Source organism: Camelus dromedarius, chromosome 1 (genome assembly GCF_036321535.1).
Source record: "Camelus dromedarius isolate mCamDro1 chromosome 1, mCamDro1.pat, whole genome shotgun sequence".
NCBI classification, from domain to species: domain Eukaryota; kingdom Metazoa; phylum Chordata; class Mammalia; order Artiodactyla; family Camelidae; genus Camelus; species Camelus dromedarius.
The window spans coordinates 64,430,251-64,445,205 of record NC_087436.1 but is presented as its reverse complement, the minus strand read 5'-3'; the positions used below and the strand labels follow the sequence as shown (position 1 = coordinate 64,445,205).

At 30.3% G+C, this 14,955-nt stretch overlaps 1 protein-coding gene across 14 annotated transcripts in view; it reads right to left on the bottom strand.

Moving 5' to 3' along the window:
• Positions 1–14,955, bottom strand: part of ADGRL3 (adhesion G protein-coupled receptor L3) — an 826,419-nt gene that overhangs the window by 406,821 nt on the left and 404,643 nt on the right. For all 14 annotated transcript variants that reach the window (XM_064484960.1, XM_064484967.1, XM_064484927.1 and 11 more), the window contains exon 6: positions 1,471–1,580. In XM_064484960.1, the coding sequence (XP_064341030.1) occupies positions 1,471–1,580 (110 nt within the window). The remainder of the gene's footprint in view (positions 1–1,470; positions 1,581–14,955) is intronic.

Genomic DNA, 14,955 nt, shown 5'->3' with positions numbered 1-14,955 from the left:
GTGAAAAAAACCTATAATTTGACAAACCTACTTCAGCTTTCACGTTTCAGGAATATGACTGCAAGTTTCTTAAAACTGTCTTTAAAAATGAGGCATGCCTTATTTTATACTTTAATAAATTGCCTTTGGATATAGCTATTCTATGTATTTCAGATCTTATTATATAATCCAAGTATAACTGCCACAGTTCCAAAATGGACTACAGATTTTATTTCTTTAAAATACTGCTAGTAAATGATAAATGGTCATTTAGCTTTGTGTTTTCATAGAAAGGTCCCTAGAGATGAAAATATAAGAAACAAAACTTCAATTGAGGCTTCAGTGAAACCTAAACACTTCTGCTTTTTCACAACAAAGAAAATTAGCTATAAAACTTCACTAGATAAACTTTCTCTTATCAATCACACTGTAAATGAAGGAAAAATGAAATTTTCTCTTAATTGCTTTCATTATTTTAAATTTCAATTCATTTCTTGCTGGCCAAATTTCTCTCTATTATTGAAGTATGCACACTTAGAGCTCATGAGCAATGTGATGCTTTTAAAATAAACAGAACTGAGGCAAGCCTAGAATTACCTCTTGGCACAGTAAACTTGCTGATCCCTAGATACTTTGCTTCATCTCAGATGTTAAAGCAAGTTGGAACCTGGGATTTGTTTGTGACCCCAGGAGTTTTCTACCTCTTGGATGAGCTGCATATCTAATACGAGAATACAGGATTTCCTGAGTGATCTTCACTAAGGTACCCCATGAATAATTAGCTAGTCACATGAAAAATATTTTTGAGATGCTGATTCTATCTTTGGATAAAAAAAAAATCAGAAAACAAGTTTCAGTTTTGATTGTTTGATTCTTCATTATTCCTTAAGAAAAAAAGAAGTTGTTGCCTTATACCATCTCTGACATAAAGGTTGCAAAGACACATTTCTTAAAGCTGTAAAACATACACATTCTAAAGAGTGCTTTAGTTCACGTAATCCTTGTATTTTCTTTCCAGTCTGCTCCCTCTGGATGAATATATTTCTGATTCTCAAAATGCTGGCAGCCCAGAAAGCTTAGATATAATTGCTTCTATCAAATTCAAAATTTATCAAATTCTATACTACTATATATACAAGTATATTATTCACTTTCACTTCTGTTTGCATGGACCTGGAAGGATGCAGTATTGACATACCACTCTTTCATCCCTTTTCTAAATATTTTATATTCTTGCATTAAGAAAAGTCTTAGAATAGATACTGATGTACAGAAATGTATACTCAAAATTAAATGCTGCAGGATCATGTAGGCAACATCTAATTCTTTCAATAGTGGGGAGAGTTTTGTGATCCTGAACAATTAAAATTAGTCAGTTTTCTTCATAAAATTTATGTGATTTATATGTTTTCATAGAAATTTTGTCAATGCATGCAAAACAAAGCTTAATATTTTTTCCTTTTTACAATAAAATGACAGGAATATACATACTGTAAGGGACACATTCATACTGCACTTCAAGGTATTTATAGGTTCCCGGACATGGGTCTGGAAAAACATCAGGACCTGCCACCACTGCACACTGGGTTCTGTTATTGCACCTGAAGTCAAAAGAAAAGAAAAAATAATAAGCTTGTGCACTGTTAAATCATCATTAACATCAATACTACTTCTAGTTCCTATTTCACAGATTTAAATAAGATTTTGGTCAATTTAGGGTTCAGACTTATTAAGGAAAAATCTATACTACATTTTTTAAAATTAGACATTAAACTAATATTAAACTAATTTAATATTTGATTGAACACAGCGTGATTTTGAGTTAGAAGTTAAATACTCTTAAGCAACATTAACTGAAGGATACTGCCATGTGAAGACAGAATTTTTGGTAGGAAAGACTCCTAGTGTTAAAAAAAAAAATTTAGAAAATATAACCACAGAGTTTTATTAGGCAGTAGTAAAATAAATTCACTGAATATCATGCCATTTATTTTAAAGGCAGTGAACATATAGTGTTGAAAACTTTTAGCCAAACCTAAAAAATAAAGTCAATAAATGGTTAATATTTAAATATTAAAATATATCTAAAATTTAATCTATATAAATTAATAATAACTAACCTCATAAGTAAAACCATTTCTAAAAACTGATTCTTATATTCAGCCAAATATCGACACTAACCTTACAGATTGCTATTCATAAATGCCAATATCCTATACTTTAAGATAACTTAAAATCTCCAAAGAGAATAATCAGACATCACTATTGAAATAGAAACATACACTGGACATCTTTTGTGGTAATTGGGCTAAACAGATCTGGGTTATCCAAATATACTCATGGATAAATATACATACAATGAAATTGATTCTTACTCTGAAAAAGATATGCAAGTTCACAGTAGCCTCAGTTTACTCAGAAATTTTCTAGTCTCAATAATTTATCAATAAGTAGGCATTTCTGTGGAAAAAACAATGGTTTTTCCCACCTAAAATTCTGGCACTAAGTGTACAGAATAAGATACTCTAGCTGTCCTGTTTTACGTTGTTTATTCATTTCAGAAATACAGTATCTCAGGCTAGATTTTTCTGCTACTTTCTTAAATAGGTGCTTCTTCCTGTAGTATGACCTATACCTCTGAATCCTTGCTAGAATACTTGCTGGATAAGGAGTATTTAGGGCAGAACTCATTTTGATTAAGAGTAAAAATGCTTTGTATTTACTCAAGGCTACCATTTGTCAGGATTAATAAGGATTTTATTTAGACCCTAAATAAAAATTGATTCATAAGTGAATGTCTTAAACTGAAAAATATATCCTATGTTATTAGTGAAAGATTAATAAAAGCCACTATTCCATACTCATCAGGTAATTTAGCATAACAACTAATCCTGAGTATCAACACATTCTAAGGTTCTCTTCCATAAACTTAAGTGTCTAAGAATGATTATCAGACAACTGTGTAATAATATTAATGTAAATGTGGCTGTCCTCACACATGCATTGGAAATAGGTGGCTTGATATTTTAGTGTATTCAAACTAAACAAAAAATAGCAGTACTTTCCTATTACATAGAAAAGCCACTTGAAGAAGCTGTCTCAAGTTATAAGACATATTTTTCTGCAGTTAAAGAAATACAATTTTCACATCATACTTTGAAAACATAAAGTCATAAGTCTATCTCAGGATTTTATACAATGAGCAGCTATACAAACTCAATTAAGCCTATAATTGTTACAAAAACAATCAGCTATTACCAGGAATTCATTTGAAGTAGAAATGATGGAGAATGAAAGTATACATGGTAACATTTGATATTTGAATATTCTGTAAATATACCATTATTGCTGATCTCCAGTCATTAAATTATGTAAGTTTGAAATAAATACACATATACATAATATAGTATATATATATATAATGTTTTCTCTCTTGGCCTATTGTTTTAATTCCCTATTACCAACTTTTTTTCTAATTACTACAGTTCTAATAATAATGAAATTAATATAAAATCTGTATCTCTTCTTGTAATTTTCATATATAATACAAGTTTTTTATTATTTAAACACTGTTATCAACAAATCAAATTACTAGTCTTTTATGAGTAGGGCATGAAAGTTAAAATTTATAGTTATTCAAATATGAATCAAAAAGAATTTCAAATAGTTATATTTGTATAAATCAGATTTAAAAATACAATAAGGATGTTACACACATCCATTTATCCATCTAATTATTTAAATATGTGCACTCACCACTTTACATATTATATATAATTTACAAAAATACTAATTATGTATATGTAAGAAAATTCAGACACGTAACCATTTGTTATAGACATTAGACATCATTCTGAGTCCCAAATATCTTACTTAATGTTAACCAAAGAAGAATCAAGAAAGTCTTCTAATTTATGAGATAGTGTTTGTGAGAGGTACAGAAACCAAAACATGCTATACCAGGAATAGATTGCAGTCATTGTCATCATTATTCTATAGAAAACAACAATGCTTTACAACATTTACTTTTTAAAATAATTTATATTCTATTACTATTTCTATACCAAATGCTTTTTATAAGTTAAAATCCTTAAAAACCAAAAGGAGAAAGGTAGAAAACCTCTGGAATATTATTTCTGTATAAGATGTAATACTGATTATTTAAAGACCAGCTACATTTCAAAACAGGAATTTAAAAGTCTGTCCTTTCTTTTTTTATGATTTCAGGCTCTATGAGTCAAAATTAAATTAACTTTATATTAGATTAAAGATTATTGATCAACTGATACCAGTAAGAATACTTTGCTATATAAAAGTTGTTAAAAGTAATTTCATTCTAAAATATTATTGATGATAAAAGTGAAATAAAATAATTAAATGTTCTCATGTGCTTTAAACTCAGATTTTCTTTGTATTTACTTTTAATTTAAATATAAATTAAAAAATAATTCTCAGTATCCCTGATATTAAAGATATTCTTAAAACCACAATAAAGGATGAGAAAATGCTGCAATAATATGGTCAAATGCATCCTAATCCACTAACAGTCACAGAGAAAATACCACACTCTTATAAAAGTGTTAAGGCTTAAACTTTTGATAAAAGTTTCAATATTTTTTCATTAGAAATTTTATGCAATAACAATTTTCTACCCCAAGAACGGACAATTTTTAAATAAAGCATTTGATAAATAAAGCAGGTGACACTAACAAATACCAGATAGAATTCTCAAAGAAATCTCTTGGAGACTCAATTCTTACACATATAACATGGATACCAGTTATTTTACTACCTCACAAAGTTGATGTGCTTATAAAAATGCAATGAACAATTGTAAAGTATCATATAAGTGCACAAGTTATACTATATCGTATACTATTTGTTGCTGTAGTTATCCTTATTAATATCAACATTAGTTATTTGTTTGGGAGATGGGTTAATAACACTTCATTCCAGATAGACTAAGTCTTCTGAGAGAAACCCACAACTAGAAGAAATGACACACAGAAAAGCACATAAATTCTTTGGGTTCAGAGTAGGAAGAGGTAAAAACAGATTCACATTAAAAAAAAATAAAATAAAAGTAAGCCAAGTAAATTAGTTGTATGCGAAGTATTTTACCTGGGATAGTAAATGTTTGAGTTTTATAGTAACTATTTAAACTTTATCAAACATGTTCACATATATCCACTTGTCACTTTTATTTTTTTTTTGAAATGACTGGTACTACTCCCAACTTTACAGAGGAGGGAACAGGTGTGGTGATGTTAAGTAACTTTTCAGGCTCTCAGTAATCAAATAATAGTCACTGGACTCCAGAACAGGGACCTGAAATTGACGATCCCAATGTCTTGTGAGACAGTGAGTCATGCATTTCATGGTCACTCTGGGAAACTAATTTAATTCACTCTTACAGGTTCTCAGAAGTACTATGATCTGATACATCTAAATGGCCCAAAATTCATTCAGATGTACTGTGAATCAAGCATTCCAAGGAAGCTCTGAATTTAAATTATCATTACATAACCAGGCCTTCTCAATTTGAATAGCATGCAGCCGTCAGAAAGATAAATTTCTGAACATAAGGTAGAGGGAGTAATAGGATAACTGAATATTTATTTTTATATAGACTTCTGAAAGAAAAAAAAACAAAACCAAAAACATGTCATTTTAATTAAACCCACATACAAGCTCCAATTTAAGTGTAGTTGCCATCTACTGATCAACTTTATTTAATAAATGTCATTTAATATGTTGAATGCTATTGGTTACTGGCATTAATTTTAAAGCAATATTGTTTAACTTAAAATATGTCTTATGATGACTGCCAGGGAAGATACACATCATCACAGGATTAGTAATCAGATACAGAATCATTTGCTGCTAACTTATTCATTCCAATATGGTTCATAGCAGTATAAGAACAAAATTAGTTAAGTATGATAATGAAAAAGTCACCTCTGGGGCAAAAAAGTTCCTCCATTTGCTACAACATACTGTAACATATAATAAAAATGATATTGCTATGGTTTCATCAACTATTGAGTAAGTTCTCATTATATATAAAATAATCAGCCTCTTTTCTGCTAAATTTAATAAAGTGATGTTTGTTTTAACTTCCATTATCCATATAAAAATTATCAGCCCATTATCTCCTGTTTGGTTACAATGTATTTGTAGATGAAGCATTCAAAAATGAATCTTAAACATAACTATATTTTAAAACATTCTTACATACTAGACATGTAAGGATTGTGTTGGTTGGTTCCATTGTTCTAGTAATCTAAAATGGTACCATTAAAATAATTTAAATAAAACATTGTTATATTTATATGCTAGGAGTGTAATCCATAGTGTTCTCCATTAATAAACCCAATTACATATTTTTATTACACTCTAAAATCAGTGTGTACAAAAAAAAAATCCTGGGAATGTTCAGAAACTTCTCAATTACTGCTTCAGCCGTGTAAATACATAAAACTCCATTTAAAATCACTGGAATAACAAGATATGATTGTGTTTAAAAAAGGTAGTTTTGTGAGTCTTTTTGTTAGCAAAATTAGTCATATGAATTTACATTAGTACTTATCAGATGACATTTATACAAAAGCATGTGTGATGAAGAAACATATTATACTTAGTATACTTAATGAATTCACATTATCTAAAATATGGGAAAACAGTCTTTGAATCATATAATAAGGCATTATGTTGTAAGAGGAAAATGTTTTATGCAAAAAAAAGGCACCATCATCACAATACATTAATGTTTAAAATCTGAAAATGGTTAATCAGGGTAACTAGGAGTTTTTAATTCTCAGGAATGGAATGGAGCAATATAAAAAATGTATATTCATTTGTAATAACAACAGTATTTTGTTCACTGTCACTAAACATAACTCCTTTTCCTCAAGACTGTACTTTCTGTATGTTCCACTGCCTGTCACTCTGAGTACTGCTAATATGTCATTCATTTTGAATTTAGAAGCCTGTAAAAGATAAGGATCTCATGGTAGAATATGAATATATACGTCATAAAGGAATCATCCAGATCCCAAATAATAAAAGAACTAAATACTCAGAGAAAAAGAAATCGATCATCATAAACATTAAAAAATTTCTGTAATTCTTATATTGTCATTATATACCTAGCATTCACAAAGGAATGTGCCAAAGCCAGTGCTGTCCATATACAAGTTAAGTGGCAATTTAAGAAGAGGAACGAAAGTTATAAGGCCCTAATTTGGTGTTTTAATTTTTGAGAAAATTGATTCTAAATTGTAAACTAAAAATACTGTAGGATCTTACAGAACACATTGTGACAATGCATGTAAACCAAGTTCCATAATTCATAAGGTAATTCTCTAGCCTCATGTCTTTCATTTTCTATATTCTTTTATATGTAATTTTACAAACACTCTTCATATTAGAAAAATATGATTTGACACAAGCAAGTGAAAACATAACCGAGATGAAGAATGAGGAGGACCACAGAAACCAGGATACTACATTAATTTTCTTGTTGCTTCTGGAACAAATTACCACAAATTTAGTGGCTTAAAACAATGCAAATCTTTTCTCTTATAGGTTTGGAGGCAGAAGTCCGTAACATGTCTTTTAGGGCTAAGACCAAGGTGTTGGCAGGGTAGATTTCACATGGAAGCTCTGGAGAAAATGTCTTCTTGCCTTTTTTTTTTTCTCATTTTATAGAGGCTGTGTCCTCATTCCTTAGCTTGTGGCCCCACATCACCTTTTTTCATCCTGATTCTAATGTGACATTTCCTTCTTTGACCTTCTTGCCTCCCTCTTAAAAGGACCCTTGTGATTACACTTAAGGCCCACCTCTATAATCCAGGATAATGTGCCCATCTCAAGAGCCTTAACATTGTCACATATGTAAAGTTACCTTGGCCATATAAAGTAGAACTCACAGGTTATGCGGATAACAATGTCAATATCATTGTGGGGGGTCATCATTCAGCCTACCACAAGGACTTAAGCAAAAAGATATTAATACTGTGTCTCGTGAGGTGGTCACCCTGAAGAAATCTTACATAGGAAGATGTATATCATTGCAGTGGAAAATGGCTAAGGTGTCTAATGCCTCTATAACTTACAGTTTTATATATTAAAAGGACACATAAGCTTCCATTTATATACATTATATTTCAGTACAAATAAATGTTTTGATTATAGTTTGGCTAAAAGATATCATATTATATATTTGTATTGTTTGATCAAAATGGAATTTTCAATGCATAAAGCTTATTGATACAGATGTGAGAAACTGAGTCAGATTTGTCTGACCAATAAAGGTAACTTTAAAACATTTTACAAAAACTGGGATGTTGTTTCAATTTTGAACTTACATAAAACTTCATAAATATGAAATATGAAGTATTAAGAAATTATTATGAAACCTGATTGATTCATAGTAAATTGAACTTGTTTCAGTGTTAGCACACCTTTCTATTAATAAGCAAAAAGTGATTATTTTGTATCTGCAGAGTTAAATAAATGATTTTATTTTGACAAAGTCTAATTTAAAATACTAATTCTTCACTGCACTAAAAAGATATTATTTGCCTACGTTCTAAACTTTTTCAGTAGCAATTTAAAAAATAAAAACCTTTCCAGATTTTCTTATTATAATATAAATTTATAAGCCTTAAAGGCTTATTTTAGGAATTTTTCAAATTAACTTCATAATATCCTGAAAATATAGAAATGTGTTTGAAAATGTGGTAATCTTGCAAGGAAGTCCAATTTCCAAATATTCCACACATCTCTGGGTAATATTTGACAGAACAAATTATCATAATCGTCAGTCAGCATCCAAAGAATATTTATGGAGCCCATTCCAAAAATAAAATAATTAGCTATGTCAGACATGAATACAATTCATAGCAGCATGTGTTTAAAATAAATGGAAATGTGCTTTTAAAATTAACATGTTCACAAATATTGCTTGGAAATGCATTTCAGTCCTGAGTTACGTATCAGTGATTTCTAAGTTGTAATCTTCTGGTGGGAGTTGAATGCTATAACAATGGCTATATAGAATTATGAAAATCTTTTCATTTAAAAGTAACTGGAATTGCATCTGTATTAGTTTATTATTGTCTACTTGTGGCAGCATATCAGAGCTGGACATTCCTTACTTGAATGTATGGTTAACTAAATAAATTAGAGTGTGCATCTGAATTCATTATGTGAAAATATAGCAAATAGAGGTATTACTTGTTTTCTCCTAAATATAAAGGAACAATATTTTATACATATGTATTTTTCTTAAGTGAAGTCAATGTTCACTTCACTGACAGTTTTATAAGATATTAATATATGAATTTACTCTCCAGGACTACTTATGTTGTTCCACTTTTTTTTTTTTTTTTAAGTCAGAGACAAACATAATTCATTACACTTCTTAAGAATGTTGCAAGGCGTTCTTTTCTTCCCTAAGCTAAAAAGCTCCCTACCTGCCATGACAGGGCTAAGACAAGAGATACCATGCTGAGTCATTTAGTTAGGTTTTTCTTTGATGATGTGTGATATTTCCAAATCAAACTATTCATGTATGAGAGAAATTAAAAGTAATGAAATCAAACCTTGAGAATGAGAATTGGAAAGAAAAAGGAATTTTACTAATGCTGGCTACTGAAGTCAGTTAACAGGAAAGCCAAAAAGAGGAACAACATAAGATGAGCCAGGAAAACGGCTTTGGCTTCCTCACATTTGCTTTTAATAAAGTGCTAAATGAAAGCAAATCAATAATTCTGTGTGTATATGAAGACTATATACATACAACTTCCAAAGCAGAATATATAGCAGAGACAAATGAACTTTTGCATCTAACTTTGTCCTCATACATAGATTTTTTTGAAGAGTGAAGCAGTAAGTTTTTATATCACATAAAAAATAATTTTAGTTGTCTTCATGCTTTGTAAGCATAAGGTATGTGGTGCAGCATAACAAACCATGAAAGAAAACCCAAGTATGCCAGACACTGAAGATCAACAATTCTCATGCATCACTCTCCTCTAAGCTACTTCAGCACTGACTTCTGCTATAGGGCTTTGTTGGGTTGGTTCTATTGAATTAAGTTCAGTCATGACCTCAGACAGAGTCTCATTTCAAGCATATATTCTAACTGCTTTGAATTACGGTATCACCAGGAAGCAATAAGTACAAGTGAAGTGCAAGGACATTTCTATTTGTATCAGAATGCTTTAGGATGAAAAAAAAAAACCAGCAAATACAAAGTAAAGTGGCTTAAAAATAAGAGTTACGTCAGCTTACATATTAAAAAAAATTGGAAGATGGGCTGGTTCAAGTTGGTTAATTCAGAGATTTAACAAAGTCATGGCTGTGACTTGGATTCTTTGAAATTTTCTTGGATTTTATCTTATGGTCCTAAGACAGTCACTACATTTGTAGAAGCTATGCAAAGGTAAAATCCAGAAAAAGTAAACTTCCTATCTTATGCCTCATTTTAAGAATGCAGATGTTCTACACATGAACCACTCAGCAAACTACCTTTAATGGGCATTGGCCAAAATGAGCCAAAGAATATGCCTAAAACCATCCCAGAGGGAAAGGACATCCTCATGACTGGTTTAACTCAGTGAAGGTTCATCATCACAGGGCCAGAGAGGCACCCCTAGGCCTCTCTGAAGCACATGGCCAATTACAAGAGAGAGAACAAATCAGGGTTATGCTAGTGAGTAAGAAAGCAGGGGTGGTTAGAGGATGGGTTTGTGGTAGGCAAACAACCGTACCTGACATACCATTCTCTTAAGTTCCCTTCTCTAGTGAAAAGCACCCCATATTTAAGATATTATAAAATTTGGAGAATATTTAACAATTGTGTCCCCCAAATTGGGACATATTAAAAAAAGTATTTTTTTCAAATTTAAAGCTATTTTATTTGTAAGTATGTATATGGTATAAGCATTCTGATATAGAGAGTCTGGTTAAACACATTAGAATTCATCCTTACAATGTGATACTCGACAGACATTTAAAAATGGTGATGTAACTCTTCCTTTATTAACCTGAAAAAAAACCCCTCCATATTGAAATTTAAAATAAAAGCATTAAAAAATAGTTTAAAAGCATTAAAAAATACACGTAGTTCATACATGTATGCTGTATGAAAGCATAAATGTAAAGAATAGCTATGAAGGATTTGTAGCAACAGTGATTAACACTGAGATGTAGAATAGTTATGATTTTTCAGTTTCTTAGTACTTTTTCTCCTTTTTAAAACAAAGTGAACATTTATTATTTCATGATCATCTCAAAGCATTATTTAAAATTTAAAGAAGATGATAATTCTTTCAGGACTATCTGTATTAACTATTTCATATTCTGATAATCTTTTAACTCTTTTAACATTTTACATAATAACATCTATATAATACAGCTTTCATAGAAGATATTTTTCTGTAAAACTTTCCCAAAGTTTTTTCTGTATTTACTGCACATCTCTCTGCCTCTAGAAACATTTATTTTCAGTATTGAGATGAGAAATAACTTCTTTCTAGAGATAATGTACAGGTGTAGGTCACCTAGGAACCTGGCACAATGAAAATCTAGCATGCCACACGTCCAGAAACCTGCTACATATCATTCACAACTGGATAACCTCTTCTACAGTTGCTAAGGGCCTTAAGATGATAACAGTGTTAGTTGATCCATCTTAGAATGACTCTGATGGCAACTTATGACATCTTATAATGAGAACAGAAATTGTCTTCAAGGATAGTTTAACATTTGTCTTTTTCAAAGTTGTGGTTCTTATTCCATATATTAAAGAAAAATATTCAAATGGTATTATAATACTCATATAACACAGTGAATTATCTGAGATATATGCTTCAAAATTTATGCATGTTTAGGAAAAGCCATCAATAATTTAAAGTTTGTGGTAAAAAAGAAAAGTGAAAAAAATCTGGTATCACAACCCACCTTTAAAGAGAATAAGCAGCCATTAGGTAAATGCAATGCATTTATTTTCTTGGTTGTCAGATTGCTATTTTCAATGATTGGCACTTGGTGTTTCTTTTTGCATTTAGAATCAGATAGGTAGATAGGTAGGTAGGTAGATAGATGATAGATAGATAGGTAGACAAGCAGACAGATATTTAATGAATAGTCTACACAGTTTGAATTTTAAGTGAAAGAACTTTGTACTACTGAATCCTCTAAAGTTAAATAATTTTATGTTTTATTAAAGTTTCTTTTATGATTATGAAATCACATATATGGAATACAAGTAAAATATGCAGTAGAATGCCTAATACACTGTTTCAGAAAATTTTATAATGAAATATAATCATTACTTTATGTCTTAAACATGAGAAATAAAGTATCAATAAATATCAGTATAATTCAACAGTCATTACATTGCCCTTTAAGAACTGTTTCCTTTAGAGAAAGGAAAGTTTCATACATATTTATAACAACTAATAAACATACAATAAAAAATAAAGTTTTTTATGATACCTACTTATGTGTCCACTAAGTACTAGACTTTTCATTATTCATATATATCATAACACTTAACTAGGAGAATGCTCTGATATAAGCCAATGGTTTCCAAGAACATAGGCCTCCTTTGTAAGAAAAATACCATTCTACTGTAGAACAATAGTTGTAGTTTTATTGTTTTTTGATTGAAAAAGTCTACAATGCAAAGTTGTCATTTTATTCTTATTATTTTTAAATGGATTTATATTGTATTATTCAAATAATTTTATACATATTTTAAAAATATGCAAAATGTGCAAAAGTAGTATTCAGGTTACTGACAATGCTTGAAATGTGAACCCATTTTAAGGTACTTAAAAATCCACAGTTAAGAGACTAGATAACATTAGCGATAAAGAAAATATCCTAGAATTAAGCTTAGAAACATGTATTTGAACTTATGCTATTGTGAAGAACAAGACAAGATATGTAACCTCTCAGGGCCTCAATTTCTGTTAATCTATCATTATTTTAAGACTTAAAAACAGTAATATACAGGATAACACAACATATAACCCAGGACAGTTATAAGTACTCAATAAATGCTGAGTTACTGAGTCAAAGACAAATGATAGTTAATACCAAAAGATAGTAAGAGTTAAATTATTGAAAAGGTAAAAATAAAATGAATCTTTTCTAAAAAGTCTTTAATTTGAAATTCCAGATAAAATGAAACAACTCCACAGAAAATCAAGCAAAGCATTCTACATCCAAACCTCACGGTTTCACTTTTGAACGACTGGGTTAAATGTACAAAAGCTACTCAGAATAAAGAAGCCACTTTGGACTGTACACTATGCTTTCCTTCCTTTACACAAGATTGTTATCAACTAAAATTATTAATATACGGTGATCTTTATATCACTATTCCATTAGATCTTATTCATGAATACATTAATTAAAATACTCTTGATTAATGGAGACATAAATAGAAAACTATTTAGTTTGGGCTTAGGAGAATTGTGCTGCACTTTAAGATCATGTCCATCTCCAAATACGAAGGATATATTCAACTATTATAATAGACCTTCCTAAAGATAGATAGTGACTAAGAAACATTTGTTGATTTTTAGTAGCTAAGGGAATGAATACATGCAGATGTAGCCAGAGAAAGTAAGATTAAAACCGCATATACGCTTTAGTTTAAGAAGATTCTGAATCAAAAGATCATTTTCAAAGTAATAACTGTGCAAGCAAACCATTTATCTCTCTGACTTTTACTCTACTCATATGTAAAACAACTGTGGCAGAGTTTCACCTTCCTACTTCAAAGGTAATATAAAGTTGGGGAACATGAGGGAAATGTAAATATTTTATAATTACAAGGTATAATAACTTCAACAGAGGTGTCACTGAAGCACACATATACAAGAAAGACGGGTAAAACTTCCTATGTTTTCAAAAACATCATTCGACCAAATTCTGAAATTTGAGATTCCAGCATCAATAAGGATCATTCCTGGCATTTGTTAGAGTGTTCAAAGATTCAATCAACAATGCTTCCTGAAGATAAAAGCTGCTACACAGTTATCTTGGAATTGTTAAGAGAGCACATGAAAAAATGTGTGTGGAAGCCCTATATATCATAAAGAGCTATAAAAAGGTGAGGTTTTAGCATTTGGTTATAACTAAAATGATCCCCTGATCACCTTTGAATAATCTGCATTTCTATTTCTGGGACAACTTATATAACCAATACATAAGACCAAATAAACATTTCAACATTTTTCTCAAAAACAAAAAATAAACAAAAAAACTGCTTCCTGAACCTCTTTCTACTTCCTCCCAATATATAATCAGCCCCAATACCCTGTGTGAGCTCTCTCTTATCTCCACTATTCCTTCTTAACCAGCTTCACTACTGCTGCTTTAACTCAGCTTTTTTCATAATCCCCACTTGATTTTCATGACCCTTCATTTCCTACAGATTAAAAACTAAACATGACATACCAGGCTCTTCTTAAGTATCTGCTACTTTCTGATTAAATTAAGTCTCTAGTGGTTCTAGAATGGAAAGTGTAAAATATAAATACCTGAAAATAAATCACTAAGTTATGCTTATTTCATTTATATTTTATAGATAAGCATAAAGAAATTAAGTAGTTTCCCCAAGGCTGCACCAACAATGAGGATCTTGGGAAAAGAGCTAAATTCTCTTTGTTTTCAGTGAAAGGTATTTCTATTTCCTTTCTCTTTGTAGTAAAGGGAAAATAAAAATTATATTATTAGGCATTATGTGACATTATCAATTCTTGTAATATTTTGTTTCACACGACCTGTTTTTTGAATAGTGAACAATAATTTGTTCATTTAATTGACATGTTTTAAAAGCTTACTATGTGTCCTGTGCTAGGAAGACAAAGATAGATTAGACTTGGCATATGCACTAAAGAGCATGAAATCTTTTAGAGCAGACACATGAACAGGTTATTAACACACAATTAG